The sequence below is a fragment of the Telopea speciosissima genome, chromosome 2, assembly GCF_018873765.1.
Source record: "Telopea speciosissima isolate NSW1024214 ecotype Mountain lineage chromosome 2, Tspe_v1, whole genome shotgun sequence".
Classification (NCBI taxonomy): domain Eukaryota; kingdom Viridiplantae; phylum Streptophyta; class Magnoliopsida; order Proteales; family Proteaceae; genus Telopea; species Telopea speciosissima.
Genome location: NC_057917.1, coordinates 67,459,536 through 67,481,982, shown reverse-complemented (window position 1 = coordinate 67,481,982; position 22,447 = coordinate 67,459,536). Strand labels below are relative to the sequence as shown.

At 39.4% G+C, this 22,447-nt stretch overlaps 3 protein-coding genes across 3 annotated transcripts; 2 read left to right on the top strand and 1 right to left on the bottom strand.

Annotated features, from left to right (window-relative positions):
* Positions 1-1,011: 1,011 nt before the first annotated feature.
* Positions 1,012-7,263, top strand: LOC122651838 (malate dehydrogenase, mitochondrial). Its single transcript, XM_043845391.1, has 7 exons — positions 1,012-1,398; positions 1,509-1,682; positions 1,776-1,944; positions 2,052-2,113; positions 2,258-2,382; positions 3,481-3,598; positions 6,867-7,263. The coding sequence occupies exons 1-7, from the start codon at positions 1,120-1,122 to the stop codon at positions 7,005-7,007; spliced, it is 1,068 nt and encodes a 355-aa protein (XP_043701326.1). The 5' UTR covers positions 1,012-1,119; the 3' UTR covers positions 7,008-7,263.
* Positions 7,264-9,271: 2,008 nt separating this feature from the next.
* Positions 9,272-11,596, top strand: LOC122653200 (GDSL esterase/lipase At1g28570-like). The gene is made up of 7 exons (XM_043847146.1): positions 9,272-9,623; positions 9,752-9,859; positions 9,893-9,961; positions 10,373-10,521; positions 10,631-10,907; positions 11,010-11,289; positions 11,321-11,596. The coding sequence occupies exons 1-7, from the start codon at positions 9,365-9,367 to the stop codon at positions 11,415-11,417; spliced, it is 1,239 nt and encodes a 412-aa protein (XP_043703081.1). The 5' UTR covers positions 9,272-9,364; the 3' UTR covers positions 11,418-11,596.
* Positions 11,597-12,320: 724 nt separating this feature from the next.
* LOC122651026 (phospholipase A1-IIgamma-like) lies at positions 12,321-16,960 on the bottom strand. The gene is made up of 2 exons (XM_043844368.1): positions 16,355-16,960; positions 12,321-12,946 (listed from the first exon to the last, which is right to left on the bottom strand). Exons 1-2 carry the CDS (start codon positions 16,958-16,960, stop codon positions 12,329-12,331), a joined length of 1,224 nt encoding a protein of 407 aa, XP_043700303.1. The 3' UTR covers positions 12,321-12,328.
* Positions 16,961-22,447: the final 5,487 nt, after the last annotated feature.

Genomic DNA, 22,447 nt, shown 5'->3' with positions numbered 1-22,447 from the left:
TGCATGGTTCTAAGTATCGGTATCGTATCGCCCGGTTTTGTTTGTCATCGATATCGATACTGTAGCAATAACACGGTACAAACAAGGGGTAAAATGGTCAAAAAACTAATTTTTAATGAAATTCAGGGATAATTTTGTCCGATACAGGCGATCTAGGGAGATACTGTATTGGTATTGTATTGGTTTTGTGTGTTGCCGATACCCATTCCAATACCGTGCACTAAAACCACGTTGAGTTGAGGTTTCATTGATCCTTGTTATTTTCTCACAGGGCACTGAGACATGAGACGCCTATTATCACCCGGTTGCTCATTGTGGCATGCACTTACGCCCAGACAGGGGGCACACCAAATGATTGGCGTACCCCTAGTGTTTTCTACCTTTCTAGGGGATGCACCGATCATTTTGTGTGTCCTTGTACCTAGCCGCAGGTGCACGCCAAAATGCGCGACTGTTCCTTTTCCCTCTTTTGAAATAAATTTAATTTTTTGTGGAGTGTTCTCTGCGTGGGAAGCATGGGCCACACAATGCACAACAGCTAATGACAGCCCGAGCACTGACACATTGGGGGTGGAATTTCCACCATTCAAGGGGGCGTGCCAATCATTTCCACCCCCATGTGTTTGGGTGGCCTTGCATCCCACATAGGGAGGAATCCGGATCAACTATCCACATGGGTATGGGTGGGAAAAGATCTGACCCTTCCATGGGCCGTAGGTCCCACAACCCCATAGGGAGCATTTCTCTTAATTTTTTATATTTTATTTTGATAAATCATTTTCCTCCTTTCGAATATTATAATATAACTTTTTTATTTAATAAATGTCCTAAAAATAATTTTTTTGTTTTAATGCGCGCCACAATGCGCGACTGTTTGCTCACCGCAGAAAGCATTGCAAACAACGCCAGTGGTAGTGGTAGTGTTTCCCTACCTTTTTCTCTTTACAAAAAGTCTATTTTCTCCTCTCTCCTTTTTATTAGAATATATATATTATATTGTAGCTACTAGCTTCTCCTTTTCATTCATCTGTTATTCTTTACTCTTAACTCTCCGTTCTTCTTCTGAACCATATAGCCCTTTTCCCTTGGCAGAAGTTGTGTAGAGTAAGAGAAGAAACCATGAAGGCTTCGATGCTGAGATCTGTTGAAGCAGCCCTGAGAAGGGGAGGTGTTTCTTCTTCCTCTGCTGCTTCCTCTTCTCATCTTCTTCGCCGATCTTATTCTTCCGAATCGACCCCCGAACGTAAGGTCGCTGTCTTGGGAGCTGCCGGTGGGATCGGTCAGCCCCTCGCCCTTCTCATGAAACTCAACCCTCTCGTCTCGAAGCTCTCTCTCTATGATATCGCCGGTACCCCTGGTGTAGCCGCCGATATCAGCCACGTCAATACCAGATCTGAGGTACCTATCTACTCTTTTTTAGGGTTCTTCCTTGCTTCTCATTTCCTTTCATCTTGTTCAATTATCGACTTATTCATCTTGCTTATGTCTCTCTGGGTGTGTTTGTTTAGGTCACCGGGTACATGGGTGAAGAACAACTAGAGCAGGCTTTGACGGGATCTGATGTGGTCATCATTCCTGCTGGTGTGCCGAGGAAACCAGGAATGACCCGTGATGATCTATTCAACATTAATGCCGGCATCGTTAAATCTCTCTGCTCTGCCATCGCTAAGTACTGCCCTAATGTGAGTCCTCGTTCTCATTTTCTTAGTATTCCCTCTAGGCTGGCCCTGTGGATGTAGAGATATCTTTCTTACTATCGAATATGATGGAATCAGGCACTGATTAATATGATTAGCAATCCGGTGAATTCCACTGTCCCTATTGCTGCTGAGGTTTTTAAGAAGGCGGGGACATATGACGAAACAAAGCTCTTTGGTGTGACTATGCTTGATGTTGTTCGGGCCAAGACCTTCTATGCTGGCAAGGCCAAGGTTAATGTTGCTGGTATGATTGTTATTCTACTCGGAAAAATGTAATCTTTTTCTCTTGAAAGATTCGGAAGCATTATTATTTACCTTTAACTTTATCCCTTTTGTATCTCTGATTGGCAGACGTCAATGTTCCTGTTGTTGGTGGTCACGCGGGCATTACCATTCTTCCTCTTTTCTCCCAGGTACTAACAAATTCCTGAACTTTATTTTTTGATATCCTATTGATTTTTTTTGTTTTTATTTTTTCTTTTTGTTCCGTCATCGATTATGATAATATAATCTGCTGAGTTTAAGCCATCGCTTATTTTGTCTCATATGAGAAACAGGCAACGCCCAAAGCCAACAATTTGTCCGATGAACATATATTGGCTCTTACAAAGAGAACACAAGATGGAGGTACGGAGGTCGTGGAAGCCAAGGCTGGAAAGGGTTCTGCAACATTATCAATGGCGTAAGTCTAGACCGAAAACCCTCACTAATGCTAGATTTTGGGTTTTCTGATATTGGATGCTGTAATTGATTATAATGATGTGCTAAACATATGCTAGTTGGAAGTTTGCCTACCAGCATATTTTTATTGATTATATGTGCTTGTCCTGATAAGTCCAAACCATGTTATTCAGTTCTATAGACCAGTCTCTCAAGATTGGAAACAAAGGGTCGAAATTTTATTTCTTAACCTAGTTGAAGTATTATGGAATTCTTTTTCACTGTCATGATGATTTTGGACATTTTTGTACCTAATTTATGGTCATAAACACATTTGGATTCTTAGTTGCATGATGGTGTGACGAAAAAATGAAGCTGTTCGATCTAGGAGTTCCATTGTCATGTGTGCCATGAGAAATTTTCTTTAGGGGTTTGCATGAATAACCATTCTTTTGCCAATGACATGTTTTCCCCCAGTAAATAACCTGTATATGGAATGCCGTAGGAAGATGTTTCTTTGGGGATTCAGTTGATGTTTGCATATATAATAAGTTATTCAAGTTGCTGTGTAGCTTCTTTCAGTATTAACAGAAGAAAATGTATTGAAATCAATAAATAAAAAAGGGACAATTTCTTAGATCTATGAAAAAAAAAATTTACAAAACAAATAGGTGTAAAAAAAAGGTCAAACCTACTTGTTTTGTAATTAATTTTCTTATATCGTTGATCTAAGCAATGTCCCCTTAAAAAAGGGTGTACCCAGTGCACAAGGCTACTGCCACTGCAGGGTCTGTGGAGGGTCATAATGTATGCAGCCTTACCCCCCACTTCGCTTAGAGGCTGTTTCCCGACTCAAACACGTGGCCACTGGGTAACAATGGAGCAACCTTACCAATGCGCCGAGGTCCGCCCTTTATTCAAATCAATAAATAACCTGTATAATAAGTGAGCAAATCTTGTTTGAGTGTAATGCAGATTTTTCTCTGCAAGTTGTTTTGTCGTATGCTATTTTTTTTTGTTTATGGTACCTATATTGCCCGTGGCAGTTGTCATATTCTTGAATATGCAAGTTAACTGTAATTGTCACTTGAATTCTAAGCTGGCAATTTTTTTTTTGCAGCTATGCCGGAGCCCTTTTTGCCGATGCTTGTTTGAAGGGGCTTAATGGGGTTCCAGATGTTGTGGAGTGCGCTTTTGTTCAATCAAGCATCACAGAGCTACCATTCTTTGCCTCTAAGGTGAATTGTTCGAGACTTCATTGGTTCAACTCTAAGTTACATTCATTTATCATTAAATATTTCTTATTTTTCCTGTTTGTTTTTCTTATGTTAAGATTTTGAATTTAAATTTGAATGTTAATGTTATCAATATCTGTAGTAATAATACTGTGTGGTCTCATTAGGAAAGCTTTTGTACAGTAATCAATTAAGGAGAGGGAGCCTGGGGGATGTATTGCCCTAGCATTGCGTTTCTGTTACGGGTATGGGGTATGGGGTGTAATTCATGTATTCAGGGAGTACACTCTACACATTCCCTATGTAGAGTGTTTTAGGTGGCCAAGGAGTTATGTACGAGTAAGTAGTGGAGAGAAGTTAAGGAGAGTAGTGGAAAGAAGTTAAGAGGAGTTGATAGGGAATGGGTAGTTCGTTAACTAAGAAGTAGCTGCTTATTGTATTTGCTTATTTATAGCAACAACAATCTAATAGAAGGTAGTCTTTGAAATTCCTAATTTATCTCTTAAGAGATGAGGTATGCTTCCTCACCTAAGCCAGGACGCCTGGCTTCGTCCGTAAGGCCACAACAAACACACTCTATTTTCTCTCCTATTTCTTCTCTCTTTTCTTATTCTCTTTCTTCCCTATTTTCTCTCGTCCCTCTCTCGTGCACGTATCAGTTTCCCTCACCCCCGTCAGGTTTCTGCATTAAAACGTTGTTTATATACAAGGTTGCCAAAACTGATTGGCAATTGAAACTGATTTTGATCAGCGATATACCTGTTCCATTCTTAAAAGATCACTTTATCTGTATGGGAAAATTACACTGCCACCCCCTGAGGTTTGTACTAAATACTGAGGGACCCCCTGTGTTTCTAAATTATACAGCCGCACCCCCTGAGTTCCCACTCAGTTAGTTAGGTGGTACGGTGTTGGTTAAGTTTGCCCTCAAATGACTAATATAGCCCTTTCAGGGTGTGAGCTTACCATTTTGCCCATAGGGCATCCCTAACTTCACACCCCCTTCCCCTGTTACTCGAATCAGAAAGAGGGTTTAGGGTTCGAAGGAAGAGAATCGTTGCAGAGGAATTTCAAGCTCCAAAGCAGTAGCAACGTCTTGGGCAAAGATGAAAGGAACCAACGGAGCACTGCAATATGCAGAGTGGTATTGTCAGCTTGCACCCTACTACGATCAAACTTCTGCTGGTTGCTAAGGATTGATTATTAAATGGTCGGATTTAGCTAGCTTGCAAGCTGGAATCTCGGATGGTTCCAGCAAACCCAGCCCTTACCCACTGTAGGGTAAATCAAACAGACAGCTTAAGATTTCCATCATAATTCCAATTTAATTGGAAGGAACACTAAATAAACCCATATTTTCCTCGAAATTATGGATGTGCAGTGCATAACAAGAAATTGAAACGAGAAAACTGAAATAGGAAAACAAAAAAAACATGCAAGCTGATGAAAAAGGGGAAACACCAAAAAGAAAATAAGCTTTCACTAGAATCTTTCTGACCTCTTTCTTGGGTTCCACCTCGTATCTATGGGCAAATCAACATTCCCTCTTGGAAATTCATCATCATAAACAGCAGTTGGAGATGGAATCGCAGAGTGGAATCTACTACCGAATGATTGGATTCCTGTTCTCGAAACAAGTATCAACAGGGTGAGTGAAGGATGGATTGGGAACTGGTTACTAAGTGTTTAAGGAGGACCGAAGCTCTCCATCTCCCCATTCAAAACCTATAGCTTTTCACAATGTCTCCACTCTTCTTTAGCTTTCACTCCTCAATCCTCTTCGAAACCGCACGAGAGTTGCAGAACCCTACCTTAAGCTGTAAATTTCTCCCATTTTCTACCACAGACGGTGAAATTGAAGCTTCCACCAGTAATCTCAGTCAAAAGAAATGCAAAAACCCTAGAAAATAAAGGGAAAACGAAGGAGCGATGAGGAATCTCTTCCTCTGCAAATTCTCTTCCTGTGAACCCTAAACCCTCTTTCTGATTGGGAAAGGGGGGTGTGAAGTTAGGGATGCCCTATGGTCAAAATGGTAAGTTCATACCCTGAAAGGGATATATTAGTCATTTGAGGGCAAACTTAACCAACACCGTAACACCTAACTAACAGAGTGGGAACTCAGGGGGTGCGGCTGTATAATTTAGAAACACAGGGGGTCGCTTTTTATTTAGTACAAACCTCAGGGGGTGGCAGTGTAATTTTCCCTATCTGTATTGAACTAGAAATGGTAAAATGTATGAAAATATTGTCTACTTCTGACTTTTCTCTCTTAGTCTACCATGCTTTTTGTCATCTAAATGTGTCAGCTAACAAATCTTGGTCTGCCATTCCACTTAGTTCTACATCTCCTGTTAACTCATAAGCACACATATTCAGTATAAAAAGGTTATTTTGAATTATGAATGCCAGGTGGGGGATTCATGTGCTGTAAGTTTGTCTGAGGCAAGCATTGTGGAAATGTTTTTTTTTTGCTCCTATCAGTTCTGAGTTCATTTATTATCTCTTTACAGTTAGTCCTTGACGCCATCTTCTTGGTGTTAATAACTTTATGTGGTATATCTTTTCTGCTCTTACTTTACTTTGGAAACTGGAAATTGAGTCTAGCTTTAGTGCTTTTTTGCTCTTACTATGAACTTGGAAACTGAAGACTACTGCTCGCTTGGTTGGCACCTTGCCGATAGAGTGCAGGCTCCCAGCAGGTCAATGGTTTGATTCTTCTATGCTCGACTTGTGCCATAACACACTTGGAAACTGGAATGATGTGGGTCGTTTAGAAGAATAACAAGTTTCGTGTCTACAGGGTTGACTGCCTAGCTAAGCCCTCCAAATTTAGCTGTGACTGGGGGGTGGGGGAGGAAGTTGGGATTGGTGGTATGTGGTTTTCTCACATTTGAGCAAAAAGGACTGAATGAAAATACAGCGTCTCCCCCCCCCCCTCCCTCCCCCAAACACACACTAAAAATAAAGAAATAAATATCTACTTCAGGAAACTATTAGTAAATTGTGCATCTAGTTATGGTGATCAGGAATGAATATCTACTTCAGGAAACTATTAGTAACTTGTGCATCTCTTGGAGCTTGAATTTCACTCCTGTAACACCTTGTGGCTCCTTTTCTTTTCACAATTATTTCTATATAATTCCATTTAAGGATTCATATAATTTCTTCTTGTCCAGTGAATGCTTGTGGAATTATAACATGTACTGTTTTTCATGCCTATCTTTGGGTAATTCTCCTGAACTGGGTGCTGCGACTGTCACTGTGATGCAGGTTAAGCTCGGAAAGAATGGTGTTGAGGAAGTCCTCGATTTGGGTCCCCTCTCAGACTTTGAGAAACAGGGCCTGGAAAAACTCAAGCCTGAACTGATGTCCTCCATTGAGAAGGGAATTAAGTTTGCCAAGGAGAACTGATCAATTTACTTTTGGGGTGGAAGGTTCGTTATGAGACCCTGTATTTAGAAACTTCACAATTTTGCATTTGCACTAGAGATCTTATATTTATTCAACGTTTGGCTGCTGTGGTGCTGAACTGGCGGTTGGCTGAGTAGGTTTTTGTTTGGCTCAAAGTCCAGTCAATAAAACGAAGTTTTAGACTTTTTTTAGTGGCAATGATTTTGTATTTTGTCCCCTACCCATTTTTCCATTAATAAGTTTCTCTCGAGGGTTGTAAGTTCGTGTTTACTCTTTGTCGTCCAAGTCGTGTTACTTGGTTCAAGTGGCCGAAGGTAGTGTTCGTGTGTTTGCTTTTTTCGTTCCCTGTTATCTCTCGGGGGCATTTCCCTTTGCTCGTTGCCTTCCGTCGTTGGGACTTTGGTCTTGTGAGATGGATTAAAAAAAATGCTGGAATGAGAGTATAACTGAAAATAATATTAATTTGAATAACCATGGAATCTGAAGATCCAATATTAAGGCTAGAATCTGTTGGGATTGCCCGTTGAATTTGAAGAATCATTCCAAGTACTTTCCCGTTCGTAGCTATAAGTGTATGGATTAGAAGAGAACCAACCCTCTGGGTAGGTAAGTAAGTTTTCATCACTGCTCTGCTCCTGCTCCTGTTAACTGGTTTATCAAGTTCCGCACAACATCAATCAGTGATGGGTATATATACAATTCAAGACTTGATAAACCCTCCTTTGGTATACAATTCGGAACTTCGCAATGCTGTCATTAAGACATGATAGGGCATCGCTGATATATTTGCTTGTTCTGTAATCTCATAGTCATGCTATGTGTGATACAATGCTGGAAGGATTGGCGTTGTTCTGATTACTTCTCGTTTCAAACATTAATTATTAAGAGGGAACACGAAACACAAATCTGAATCTTTGTAGAGTCTCCAACATAATGCCAACCACGAATTTTTATCTAAATTGGTGGATTTTAAAGGTTTATAGGTTTACTGCCCATAGATGAATTGGACAGTGCACCGCACTTTATTTTGGTGCAAACACCCCCAACCCCCTCAGTGAGGAGAAGGGGGTATTGCACCAGAGGAGGTAATTTATTTATGGGAAGTAGTTTTCTGTCCGGGAGTGTGGCCTATGCTAGCACTCCCATGTGTCTATCTCTCTCCTCCTTAAAATAAGGGGGTAGATGTGTCTTTTCAAATAGGGAGGAGAGAGAGAGACTCATGGGAGTACTGGCCTAGGCCACACTCCCGGACAGAGAACTTTCTCCCTTTATTTATATATCATCGAGTAATACACATGGAAAGAGAAGAACACATCTCCATAATCTTAAGATGATAAAGATCATGTCAAATACTAAAGTAAACTTATTATATTTTACTGAAAAAAAAGGTAAGCCTATTACATTGAGATTTTAATCCTTTCTAACACCCTTATAGTAAGGTGTCGTGAGTGGATCAGATCGTCTTTAGGGAACAGGGAACGTCCAGGGCGCTGTCAACCGTTGGGCTGTGTCGCACACATCCCTAGATTTGTGTTAAGATGTGTGCAGCATAGTTCAATCACTGGATGCCTCCTAGCAGCACCCTAAGTACACACCAGAAAATTATTGCACCCCAGTACTGCTGGGGATGCTGTGTGCATTGCAGTAGTACTGGGGCGATAAAGGTCCGGTACACACCTCTCTGGTACACACCTCCCTGGAGACAAGCTAAATTCGCAGTGAAGAACTGATTTCATGACACGTAATTATTCTAAATACTAATTTTTTCCTCCTGAAGAAACTTTTTTCATTTTCCATGTTCTTCTTGTTGTCTGAGACAGGGCTGCATACAGTATAATTCAAAGAGAGAGTGACAACTTCAGTAAATCTTCAACCCATGGACACAGGTTAGGTTCCGGTCATTTGCGCGAGAGGGTCTGCCGGAAAACTTCGAGGCAGTGCAGCTATGGAAGTCGCCTTTTGTTGTCGAAGGTTGAAGGTGATCGTTGTTCGGATGAAATTGGTAAACGCATCTCGAGCACAAGAGATGATGTGGATCCCACTATTTTATAATTTTTTTTTTAAAATTAACAACAGCTAATGTAAGGAGTAGTTGCCGGAGCTAAAGTGTTCGTTTTAAAAAAAAAATATTCTCCACTATGTGGAGCTGATCCGGACTCGCGAGATGCGGTGCAGGTGGTAGGTGATAATAAAGCGGAGGGGGCCCAGGGAGTAGGGCAAGGGTGGGATTGACGGTTGAAACTTCAGTGTCATCACCAGCCACTGTTGTTGAATCACGAATAAGCACTCTGAAGATCACAAAACCATTATCTACTTTAAAATTTGAACTCAAATTCTTTGCCCAAACCCCAGTTTCCATGGCTCAATCCGTTTCTCATTTCTTGTCGAAGCTCCCTGTGATGATCATAGCCTTCCTGGTATTGACTAATGGTTGTGGCACGTTAGGCTGCAATTACACATCCATCATCAGCTTCGGCGATTCAATCGCCGATACTGGAAACAGTCTTTACAGTAAATCCGGAGGTGGTGCAGAACTCAACCTGCCCTACGGGGAGACATACTTCCATCGGCCCACAGGTCGATTCTCAAATGGCCGTCTGATCATCGATTTCATTGGTACTGTATATGATATATGTCTTCCTGAGCTTGTAGAGTTAAGAACTTATTTTGTTAGTTAATTTGTTCCAATGAACAATAATTACCAGTTCCTAATTAATGGGATGGGTTATGGGTATCGCATGCAGCTGAGTCTCTGGGGCTTCCATTGGTACCCCCATACCTTGGAGGCGGAGACTTTAAACACGGAGTGAATTTTGCAGTGGGAGGAGCTACGGCGCTTAAGGCCTCCTCCGTTCAAGAGACGACAGGTATCATTTTCGCCTCCAACAACTCTCTGGATGTTCAGCTCGGATGGTTCCAAAAGCTATTGCCTTCTCTTTGCAACTCTTCCTCAGGTGACTTTAATTCAATGCTTCTATGTTTTACTTCTTCATCTTGGAGGAGTATTACCCTGTTTTTCATGTCTTGTTTTGTAAGCAACAGAGAAGTCATTCTTTGGGGTTTTGGGTGTTTGGGTTTTGAGAAGAGAGTGAGTTGAGCCCGTTTGGGTGTTCTTGAGAGATCTTCATTGTATCTTCTTCCATTACATAGTGAATCATCTTCAGCTTCACCTCTGGACATAGCACATCACATTGGTGTGTGAACCATGTTAAATCTGTGTGTATCTTTCCTCTTTTTTGTTTTTTTTTTTCACCCTGTGTTCCTTAGGTATTTGTTTTAACATAATCTGTTAACAGTCATGACAGAACTTGTTGAGTGATTTTCGGCTTTGTTGTATATGGTTGTTTATGTAATATGATTTGCAGATTGCAATGAATTCTTTAGAAGATCTCTATTCCTTGTTGGAGAGATTGGAGGGAACGATTACAATTACCCATTCTTTCAAGGAATAAGTGTTGAAGTGATTCAAGCCTTGGTTCCTAAAGTCATCAATACCATCTCTTCAGCCATCACTGTAAGTTACAAAAACCTCAAATCATAATCACTTACCATCTTATGCCACAAAAGATACTCTGCTTTCCCATATATTGCTTTACCGATAATTTAATTTTCTGTAAAGACAGACGTTAATCACTCATGGTGCTGCGACACTAGTGGTTCCTGGGAACCTACCAATTGGATGCTCTGTCGAGTATCTAGCAATTTTCAAGAGTCAAAACAAGGATGATTATGACCCTCAAAGTGGTTGCTTAAATTGGTTGAATGAATTCTCACAATATCATAATAGTCTACTTCAGAAAGAGCTTGATCGACTACAAACTCTCTACCCTAATACGACCATCGTCTATGCCGATTACTATAATGCATCCATGCTCTTTTATAGCTCTCCGGCTCAATATGGTGTGCTTCCTAGCTCTATATCCTTCTAATTTGCAATGCAAGCTAAAATGTACATATAAAGAAAAGCTCAAATTTCATTTCATCCATTAATTGTCATTACAGGATTCAGTGGATCGACTAACAAAGCATGCTGTGGAGGGGGCAATTTTGAATCGAATCAAATATGTGGGTCTCAAAAGTGTGGGTCTCCTGGTGCAAGTGTTTGCAGCGATCCATCGTCGTACGTGAGCTGGGATGGTATTCACTTAACTGAAGCAGCTTATAGATGGATGGCCATGAGTATAGTACAAGGACCATACATTGTCCCTCCTCGCATCAATATGTCATGCGTACCACTGTCAAAGAAAGTTTCTGATTATTCATTAACACAGGATGTGAATAGCTCTCTTTTTTCAGCTCTCTCTTCGATCTGGAGTATTCTTACTGTGGCAATCTTCCCCTTCTTCACTCACTAACTCCATGAGTAGGCCATTGGAGGTTCCTCTTGAAACTAGGAGTTGGATCGGTTAAATTCTCAAGGAAATAATGCTCTGGTTGGTACCAGATTAGCCAATGTTTTGGGGGTTTTGGTTTTCTACTCGAGTGTATACAGAAAAGTGGGAACCCTTGTGTAGAGGTTACTTTTCTTTTGTTGCTACAGGCTTCTCTGTTTTGGCTCTTTTTGCCTGTTTCTGACTCTAATCCTCTTCCGGTGACTTTTTAAGGCTCTTGCTGCTTTTTCTTTTTCTAATGAAATTTCCTTTTCAAAAGAACATAGAGAAGAGGAATCTAGTTCAACTCACCACCATCAATTAACCCAAACACCCTGTTTTGGCTTGGCTGGATCCTCCAGCTCCCGCCACGGCTGGTGGAGAGCCGAATTCTCTTGGAACAACCCAATTATAAAGGGTTTCCTGGCAATGCACCTTGTATTTCCCTCAGCCAAGTTCAAATTTCATGTGTCATGTCCAACCAAAATAATGCCAAATAGCAGAAAAATAAATAGTAAAATTTATTTTCAGAAAATATTATAGAATCATTGTCCCCTCCAATTTGCTGTCCCTCCAATTCCTCCAATTTTTCACATGGGATGGAAATGACCACCCTACCCCTTGGGCCCAAAAACACTGCCCAAGGTGGAGTCCACTCCCCCCTATTAGAGGAATTGAAGGAATTGCAGGTGCCCACCAATTGGAGGTGATAATTATTCAGTTATAAAGCCTAAGAAAGGAAAGGTAAAAAGCCCTAAAAAAAAATTTCTAAGTTGCCCCTTCTTGTTCATTGATGACCCAAGGAGTGGAACCATTGGTACTCCTTGCTTGGGTTGGTTATATTTACGATTTCTATGCAAGATAGTTCAAGACCATATATCAGATGAAGAGAACTGTCCAAAACATGCACTATTTAAGATAGTCAAAGATAATATATTATCACATGAACACTCAAAGCCCAAAATCAACCATTCCCTCCAGGTCCTCCTTCAAAATCCAAGAACCAGTAGCCACTCTAACCATACCCTTATTCTTTTCAACCCACCATGAAGCAGGCACAAGATATTCATCCTTTAACCCATCCATGTACTTATTCACTATTGCAATTTCATGATCAACTTCCAGCTTGAACCCTCCTTTCGCCCCTTGTGTGCCAGCAACACCATGTATGTATGCTTGTATGTTATGCCAGCTCGAGAAATTACCGGGACTCTTCAAGTAATTGGACTTTCGGGTGTCAATCACCAGCTCCTGTCCAACGTCGGAGTAGCCCAAGAATGGGTAGTTGGGGATAATATCGGGGGCATTGCGGATGCGCAACAGTTGGAGGTTATCCAATCCGGAGAAAAACTGCCGGAAGTTGGCGTCGCCAATACGGGGGCAGCCAAAGACGAAGGCTGTTACCAGGCAGCCCTTACCAGGATTGCCTTTGGTCATGTTCACTCCATTGGCTACTATGTCTGCTGCATTTATTACTGCAAGCGCCGCTCCCAAACTGTGGCCTGTTATAGTTATGCTGATCTCTTCGTTCTTGTAGTGTTCTACCAGTCTCCTCACCTCGTTCAAAACCTGCCACCCAACAAACAATTTAAATCCAACTTCTATGTATATACTTATTCTTTCTAAAGCATGGGGGCTAGGCCTTGATTTGGTTATAAGAAAAGTAAAATATATTGGAAAAAAAATGGAATGTAATGAAGAAACTGAAAAACAACAAGTGAAAATAGTAAAAAGTGAAGTAAAATCAATGTGCACCAAAGCTAATTAGGTAGCAATGAATTTCTTTTATAATTAGAGAGTATCATTTTTGTTTTTGTGGCTAAATTCCACTAGATGTTTTCCTCTTCCTAGATGAATAGAACACTTAATTGAATAGTTTCTCTCATATTCTTCTCTTCAATTCAATTTTACTTATCATTTTATAACTGAAAATTGGAGGTTTTTACACGCTCGTTGGAGGAACCTTGCTTTCCTACATGCCTGTTTACGGTGTTCATTCTAAATGTTAGATAGAGAAGACATGGTTTAGATTAGCCATGTGTCAAATTTCAGAGTCTAATTCAATCAAATACCACTTTTTCGTTGAAAAAATCATATGTATGTCCCCATACATGTGTACCAAATTTGAGTGGAAACAAACGATTTACATTAAAAAAATATAAAAATAGATGGCTAGATTTGTCTGTACCCAAAAAATAAAATACTTTCATTACACCCTCTTTTGTTTTTCTTTTCCATCATGCTCACCATTTTTTTGGTCAAATAGTTTGGTGAATTGCCAAGTTGACCATTAGATTAAGGGTTTTTTATAATTACCATCCAAAAAATTTGCATATCTACTATTACCCCCCAAAAACTTTCAAACAACTATTTCTCTCCCATGTTGCATACTAATAACTAAGTGACCCCCACCGTTACAGACCCGTAAAGGAGAGGGTTAGTAGTGATACTATGCCGTTGTCACAAAATTTATAGGACGAAAATGCCCTTCGTCCAAAGTGAAATTTTTTACAATTACCACCTCAAAAACTTTCATATCTATTATTACCCCCCCCCCAAAAAAAACTTTTAAACAACTGCTACCCTCCCCTGTTGCATACTAATGACCAAGTGACCCCCACCATTACAGACCCGTAACGAAGAGGGTTAGTAGTGATACTGTGCCGTTGTCACGGAATTTGTAGGACAAAAATGCCCTTCGTCCAAAGTGAAATAAAACAATCTTCAAAGGGTTATACCTTCACTTCCTCTTCACTTCACCTATTGCAGCAAATCGAAGGAAGAAGAACTTCGTCGGTGGCCGAAACATCGCCTGCTGAAGAAGTTCGATCATCAATGCGATCTAAACAAGCAGCAATGGATTTCTCGCCAGCTAAGGAATTCCAATCCCTGGATGTGGAGAGTAATTCATCAATGGTGTCGAGGAAGGATGAGGCATCGGTGGAAACAGACCAAATGGGCTGATCAGCCGAGACATACTGAGAGATCTGACGATCAAGAGATTTCAAAGTCTGCTCCAAGGCAGCATAACTTCGAGGATCGTCGCAGTTGATCTTCTCAGACAACTTCTCTCTGGAGAAGTGGCTGTCGAAGGAGGAGAAGAACTGAACAATGTCATCAGCCATGGTCTCGGTTCGGCCAAGAGTCTTAGCAATGTGGCGAGCCACAACTATGAGTTTGTCTTCACCATTTTCAGCCATTAATATCTGAACCTATACGATTCAATCCAAACTCTCTCTCACCTAAGGCAATAACCACATCACTGAGATTGAGAATGATAGAGGGATAAGGTTTTCTGTACAGATTTGGCTTCGAAAATGGTAAGAGAAGAAAAGGTATCTGTGGCGAAGTGTTTGATAAGGATAGGGAGACAAGAAGATGAAGAAGATGAGAAAATAAAGGGTTTTGGTTCTCCTTCAAGGAAAGCAGTTTCTGTGAAAGAGAGTAGCTATAGTAGTAAATCATCCTAATTCCTATGGAGGGGCAAGTCGTTGAGACGAAGAAAATAAAAAAATAACCCTTTGAAGATTGTTTTATTTCACTTTGGACGAAGGGCATTTTCGTCCTACAAATTCTGTGACAACGGCATAGTATCACTACTAACCCCCTCCGTTACGAGTCTGTAACGGTGGGGGTCACTTAGTCATTAATATGCAACAGGGAAGGGTAGCAGTTGTTTGAAAGTTTTTTTTTTGGGGGGGTAATAGTAGATATGAAAGTTTTTGGGGTGATAATTATAAAAATTTTCACTTTGGACTGGGCATTTTTGTCCTACAAATTTCGTGACAATGGCACAGTATCACTACTAACCCCCTCCGTTACGGATCTGTGACGGTGGGGGTCACTTAGTTATTAGTATGCAACAGGGAAGGATAGCAGTTATTTGAAAGTTTTTAGGGGGATAATAGTAGATATAAAAGTTTTTGGGATGATAATTGTAAAAAACCCTTAGATTAATTGGGGAACACCCATTTGTCAAGTTTTTAACTTATTTCAACCATGTGATCTACAATATACTTTTTTTTCTTTTATCAATAGTTGCTATTGAATATTTACTTCTTAAACATTTCAACCTTGTTTTGAATTTTGATGATAAAGTGATGGTATGGACAATTGCATCATTTTAACTGAAGCTTTTAACATTAAGTTACCTTGTTTGAAGAATCTTTTCTCTTGGGGAGCCCAAAAATTTTTTAAAAAATAAATCATGTGTGTCAAAAAAGATAGATGTTGCAGAATAAAGAAGTCTACTTACGTAATTTGCTCAGAAAATCATATATTAAAAGAATGGTCCCCATTGTAATACAATCTACTCGACATCTTCTTGTACCACACGTCTACTAAAAGATTGACCTAACAACAAAAATTCTATCCCAGGGTGTAGGGATCTATTGCTAATTTTTGCTTCTTCTCATGTTTTGATATGTTTTAAGTAAAGTCTTAAAAAGGCTAATTCATGTTGAGTGAGCTAGCATGGCCCCTATGCCCAGACGGCCAGACATAGAGGGGTCTAAATGATCGCCTTAGCCCTCATAAAAGTTGAAAATGTCCGCCTCGTTAGTAGTTAAGTTTTAAGAATGAGTTATACCTATGTTTCAACACCGCGGATTCTGAATATTAGTTGAAAAAACCGGCAATGATTAACAAAGAATTTATCATTAGACTTCAATCTTATAAGTTAACTACTAATTAGCCATCATTATATTATAATTGCGCAAAAGATCACTACTTGGTCGCATGATCTTTGCACGAGCATCTAGATTAATGGATGAGCACACCTAGGTATCTACCTACGGGGAAGAGGCGTCATCTCACGGTACCCTATGAGATGGCGTAGGAACACCACCAAGTAGAGATCTTTTTCCCTAATTATAATTTTACCCATTAACTAATTCGGGGGAAAATATTCAAAAAATCAAAGAAGAAACAAAAAAAAAAAAAAAAAAAAAAAGAGATGAGGCAAGCTGGAAAATTTACCTGGTCTCTTGCACTGGCCTTGTTGTAAGGTGAGCGTGGATCATCGGAAGTATACACGGAGTACCAGCCATGATGAACCTTAGCATTGCCGCAACTCGGCCCAAATATGGAAGAAGCTGAGACCAAGATGAAGTTCATATCTTCGGCCCATTCCAAAGGTTGGCCTGTACCTCTCCATGCAATCACAATATCCCTCCTTCCTAACTCTTCTTTCCCTTCATCTGTGGCTACTGCAACATAACCCATCCAATTTGATTCTTTACTCCAAGCCTCCCTCGACAAAGACTTTAACATGAAAGGTTCTGGCAAGTCTACTGAGGATGTGGCGTAAAGGAACTTAGTCACCTTGTATTTATGTTCTAATTCATCTAACCCCACCTTTGAGAAGAATTCCGACCTCCGGTACCGGCTAGTACCGGCATACTTAGATGCTTTCTCTGAGTTGAAGGCATCGCATGTTGCCTGAGCCATTTCGCCGATTTGTACGATATATCGCCGGAGATCGATGTCAAGCGGGTCTAACATGTTCTTCCACTTGTCTTCCCCGCTCACCTGCTTCCATGTCTTGGCCATGCTGGAATTGCTGCCTCCCGTTATTTCTTTCATCCAAGTTAGAAACTCTAGACAACACATACTAATTATCCCAAGAAGGTGCCTTAGCTTTCGAAGTTTATAGGGCAAGTTGCAGTAAAAAATGGCCGGCCGGACGCCGGCAAGATGTCCTCCCCAATATAATTATGAATAGGGGCTCTAAGGGTGTCAAATTGAACCGATATTGAAAATTGGAGTTGAAACCGGCTGTTTAGAAGAATTGAATCAAAATAAATCGGTTTGGTTTTAATTCGGTTTGTGAATAAAAATCGATGGGGGAATATAAATAAACCATAAACTGATTGAATAGAAAATGAACCAAACTTTGGTTTGGATCAAGCCAAAACCATCACAACTTAAAACTGTAAAAACTCTTTGATTTCAAGAGTGACCAGACCATCTTCTACCTCTTCGGCTCTTCCTTCTTCAATAGTTAGTTAGTTGAGAATTGAGATGGATGTGGTGTTTGTGAAATTTAAAATCTGATTATATAGGCTTGAGAAAATGAATTTCTTTGATGGTTTAGAATGTTTTGAAGTTTGTATTTTATATCTATTTGGATATATTTATTTGATTACTCCTCTTTCTTTCTTTTTTGAGGGATAATTGACAAATTCATTTCTTTCTTTTTTAAAGGATAGCTGACAAAAGATTTCCCGTTATGATGGCTAAGAATAAGGGTGTTAAACGGTTTGATTTCAATATTTTGGTTCAGTTAAAGATACAATATGGAAATTGAATCAAACCAAAATAGAATATGAACATGTTTTTCAAAACCAGAACCAAATTGATTTGATTAAATTTTTATTTCATTTCATATTTAATTCACTATTTGATTTGACATGGTTTGTATTTAGTTCGGATTCTATTTTAGGTATTTGGGCCAACCTTTTACATATTAGTGAACGAAAAAAAATCCTTTTACTTGTTGGGACCATAACCCATCAAATTTTTCCTAAATATATAGAAAGGAAAAGAGTATATTTTATTGGGTTTGAAAATGAGTAATTCAGATTGATTTAATGGATGTAATGATGAAATTGAAATCGAGTCAAACCAAAAAAGAGTTTCAGTTTTGATTCTAAATCGACACCCTTAATTAAGATAAGTACAATATTAGAGAGCCGAGAGCATGTGGACAGTAATTTCTCTTCTCGTACCTAGAGAGTAGATAATAGGGTTTTGTACTATAACCAAAGAGGGTTAAATTAAGCTGAATCAGCTAAAGCTATTATATTCTTGTCAGTGAGGTGAGTCTAATGGAATTTGTGTTTACAGAAAAATTATTTAAAATAAGACAAAGTTTTCCTCCATCCATGCATAGAAGATGGTTCACCAACTATCCATTCTAGAGTTCACAAACTCCTCCTAAGATTTTAGTATGTTTCAAAATACCATTGTGCTACCATTCTTACCCTCTCTCACTCCACGGTGAATGGGATCTAGAAGAAAACTCAGTCCTTTAAAATAAATATCATAACTATTACAAACATGTATGCCACGTTGGTAGCTTCAAAAAACTAACAAAAAAACCTCAACTATCTATCGTGCCTGAAAATATGAGTAACAGGATTGACTGACGTATAATATAATCTCCTAATCTAAAATAGATTATAAAGTTCCCTTTGTGTCACGCATATAAAAACAGATGTTTTTCTATTTTAAAATTTTGATTCACAAAAGATGAGAAGAATGGGCGTTGAAATGACACTTGGAGATAAAGTTGCCATCCGTGTTCTTTGAATTCAAATGATTCAGTAAACAAGAGATGAAGTGTTAGGTCAGGAATATTAGCAAGCTAGCTAGCCAAGGGTGAACCCCAAGATGGAATTGTTTAAACTTTAAAGGGCTTTCCTATCATATTCCATCAACAGATCAACTAATCACATCCAAGCTGACATGGTTCTTTTCTTCTTCCATATGAAAACCCTAATTATAAAAATATGCAATATATATATATATATAGAGAGAGAGAGAGAGAGATACAAGATGTTACTTGCAAGTTGCTTGTCGTGACTGCTTGTCTCATGGAAGAAACTCACCAGAAGAAGAAAAAAAGGACTGCTTCGTTGCTTTCTCTTGAAGTAGGCATGACAAAGATAAATACTGATATTACTAAATTTTAATAGAAAGAGGGATCAATGTGCTTTGCCTGGTCATATATATTGACATCTTCTATGTCAAACCAATAGCGAAGAGTAAGACAGGAAAATACGTGGGTGCTATGCATCATATAAGGGATTCATATCTTTTTTTTTTTGGTAAGAAGAGATTCACATCTTTTTTGAGAGAATGTCAATCTTTGTAATAGGGGTTTGTACTGTAGGCAACATACTCTATCTTTTTCATTTAAATATTATATTAAAACATAAATGTAGACATATTATATTTTAAGTTAGGGAGCAATTTTATTTTTTTTGGATGTAGTTGTCAAGGGCCTATTGGCCATCAGGGCCCCACAAAGAGGCAAAGCGTAGACCCACAAGAGATCCATATGGTACCCCAGGGCTCCACTTCTTGGAAAGCAAGTAAAGAGTGGACTTGGTGCCAAGAAGCAACTTCTCTCCAAAATGATGAATTAAGATGATGTAATCACTCATTTTGTTTCAAAAGTTATTTAATATAGAAATAAAAAACGATTTTTAAGAAATTAAAAGTTATTTAATGCAGTATTTATGTGACTTGTGAAATGACAAGATTTACTCTGAAATTTTTTTTTATTTATTACTTTATAGATCAAGTTTCCCTCCACCCACAGTGAATGTTTTCCATTCCCTGTGGGACAGGAGAGGGCGGGAAAGGATATTGGGAGGGTATTTTGGAACATATAAAAACCCTATGAGGGGTTTGTGGCCCTAGGATGATGTGTGAACCGTCCTCTATGGGTGGAGCAAAACTTGATCTTACTTTATTATACTATAAAGGTTAAAAAATAAAAATAATTTTTTTTTCACCACCCTTGATAACAACAAAGATTGGTGAAAAAAAAACAAGATTCCTTTTAAGTAGAGATAATTATCTTACTATATCTTACCAAAAAAAAAATCATCTTAAACTATCTTGAGGGCACCAATTTTTTGGTTGACCAAATTTTCCACATCTAATTGTTTATGTGTGAGGGGGGAGGGGGACTTTATTTATTCGATGATTTCCAGCTCAAACAGATTTTACACGTGGTAAAATGTTTTAATAAATTAATACTATCATTGAAAGGTCAACATTCTAAAAACATGGGGGAAGAAGTCTCAATATATAGTGGGCGATGCCCTTGTTTGAAATTTAGTAATTTGACGTGACGTGGATAATCTATAAGGCCGCTTATCTATTCAACTCTTGGAATGCCAGATCAGCCCTACTTGTGACAAAGATTAAAAATTTAAAACCACTCAGTCAAATTAGGAGACCCCCAAACCAGTCTCAATTAATTAAAAGTTAATACTATTCTCATTTGGATTTTTTTGTTAAGATGGGATAGTCGATAAAGTTTTATTAAGTTTATTTAGCATCAAACACACAGTGTTTACAAAGGCTTTGGTGCAAATTACTAAAACAACGGTTAACCTCTCATGAGATCTAAGAATGCAAGCGTAGCCCAAGCCCAACCCAATTAGGGCCATTTAAAGCCCATGGCTTGGCTCAGATGAGTTTTCAAGTTTGATAAATACATTGTAGGAGGTGGCCGTTGAACCTTGAATATAAATTTGCCCATTCATATAAAATATAGATGTCATCCTCCCAAATACGTAAGCCCAAGCAAAAAATATCATCACCTTCCAGACTAACTACAAAAGCTAAAAATCATGAAATAAGTTCTTCCACCATTCAAAGGACTGAGTTTCTCTCCACCCACGGTAAATGAGATTATTGGGAGGATATTTTGGAACATACGAAAACTTTAGGAGGGGTTTGTAAACCCTAGGATGGTGAGTGAACTATCCTCTATGGGTGGAGGAAAACTCTGTCCCCATTTAAATATAGAATATTTAGTGTAAACTGTGTAATAGCTATCAGTACATAATACAAGCATATTTTCAAGTATACATACGTATAAGTATATTCATATTGTATAGATACATAGAAAGCCTTGTGCATTAATCTGAGCTGAAACAAACAGGCATTGGGTTTTCTTTCATAAACCAGGTGGAATCCTAGGCCCAATAAATATAAAAAAGGTATATCCAGTACACGAGACTCCCACCATTGTGGGATCTGGGGAGGGTCATAATTTACGCAGCCTTTACCCCCACTTCTCGGGGAAATTACTTTCCAACTCGAACCTACAAACACAAGATCCAGTATATTTTAAAAAAAAATAATAATAATTGAAGTGAGAGGGTGTCTGGGCTTGTTCGAGTGATTTTGGGATTCGATTCCTCCTCAGCGCACTTGTGTGCTGAATGGTGTACAACGCACATCGTCTGACTGGAGAGCTCCGATCCACAAACCAGCACACATCGTGACGAGCTGGCGCGGAAGAGGAGCCCAATCCGTGATTTTGCTTTTCTTGGGTCTTACTGTCTTACCTAGCAGAATGGATTGGAGCCACTCTACGGTTCTGTATTAATGTTAAAAGAGTATGGATTGTCTTTTAGGGCGTCCTTTCTACTAGGGAAGAGGATTCGTTTGTCTTGTCTATCAGATTTTGTGTTATCAATTGTTGCCTTCAGCTTGGTTTGCAGATTCCGACATAATGATCGTAGCAACTCGTGAGAGGTTGGGGCCCGATACTGTCCTTTCATCTGGCGTCTGCTTCCTTCTTCATCCACAAATGATATAAAATGATCTGATCTCATTGGAAGCCAAAAAAAGACCCAAATTTTCATGTTATTAGACCGTGATTGGATCAGTCCTGGAAAATTTGGGCTTGGATTAATGCAGGGCCTCAATTTCTGACACCGGGCCTCAAGTATTACTGGACAGAGTGGTGATAGGGATGGGAAAGGGTTGTGTGTCCCTGCGGTCCAGGACTCCAGCCCTGTATAATTGGTTTGGGTCATTGTCAGCGTTTGCCTTGTTACCCAAACCCCCAACCTAAAAAACAATTAAATGGACACACCCAACACTCATGAACACACTTATGACTCACTCATCGTTTGGGTTTTGTTGGTTTTTGTAAATTGCCACAAGAAGGAGGGAATTGATCCTCTCCTCTGCTTGTGCCTCCCTGCATTCAGTCAATCATTCTTAATTTTCTCTTACCTTTGGAATCCTAGCTCGATCCATTCCTCCCACCCTATTGAGACAGAGATCGAATGCCATAATTTTCTCTTGTCAATATTTGATTCGATTTTGATTCGGTCCAAGGGTGGTACGTTTTAAGTGTGAATTGAAACTGAACCAAATATTGTCCTCACTACACCGCACTCCATTCATTTCTTTCATCGATCTTCACGGTTTCACCACCAGCACCAACTATAGGCTCCACCGTGGGTTTCTTCCATAAATATTTAAGAATGACAAACACACGAAGACATGTGAAACAACACCCATTGTAGCCTTTAC

What these genes read in the sequence shown, in the direction of transcription:
- LOC122653200 (XM_043847146.1), top strand. Translation starts at nt 9,365, where the DNA reads ATGGCTCAATCCGTTTCTCATTTCTTGTCGAAGCTCCCTGTGATGATC. An exon ending in TCTTTGCAACTCTTCCTCAG is followed by an intron (nt 9,962 to 10,372) that starts GTGACTTTAATT and finishes TATGATTTGCAG; the next exon opens with ATTGCAATGAATTCTTTAGA. An exon ending in TTAACACAGGATGTGAATAG is followed by an intron (nt 11,290 to 11,320) that starts CTCTCTTTTTTC and finishes TCTTCGATCTGG; the next exon opens with AGTATTCTTACTGTGGCAAT.
- LOC122651026 (XM_043844368.1), bottom strand. Translation starts at nt 16,960, where the DNA reads ATGAAAGAAATAACGGGAGGCAGCAATTCCAGCATGGCCAAGACATGG. An exon ending in AGGCCAGTGCAAGAGACCAG is followed by an intron (nt 12,947 to 16,354) that starts GTAAATTTTCCA and finishes GTTGGGTGGCAG; the next exon opens with GTTTTGAACGAGGTGAGGAG.
- LOC122651838 (XM_043845391.1), top strand. Translation starts at nt 1,120, where the DNA reads ATGAAGGCTTCGATGCTGAGATCTGTTGAAGCAGCCCTGAGAAGGGGA. An exon ending in GGCCAAGGTTAATGTTGCTG is followed by an intron (nt 1,945 to 2,051) that starts GTATGATTGTTA and finishes TCTGATTGGCAG; the next exon opens with ACGTCAATGTTCCTGTTGTT. An exon ending in TCTGCAACATTATCAATGGC is followed by an intron (nt 2,383 to 3,480) that starts GTAAGTCTAGAC and finishes TTTTTTTTGCAG; the next exon opens with CTATGCCGGAGCCCTTTTTG.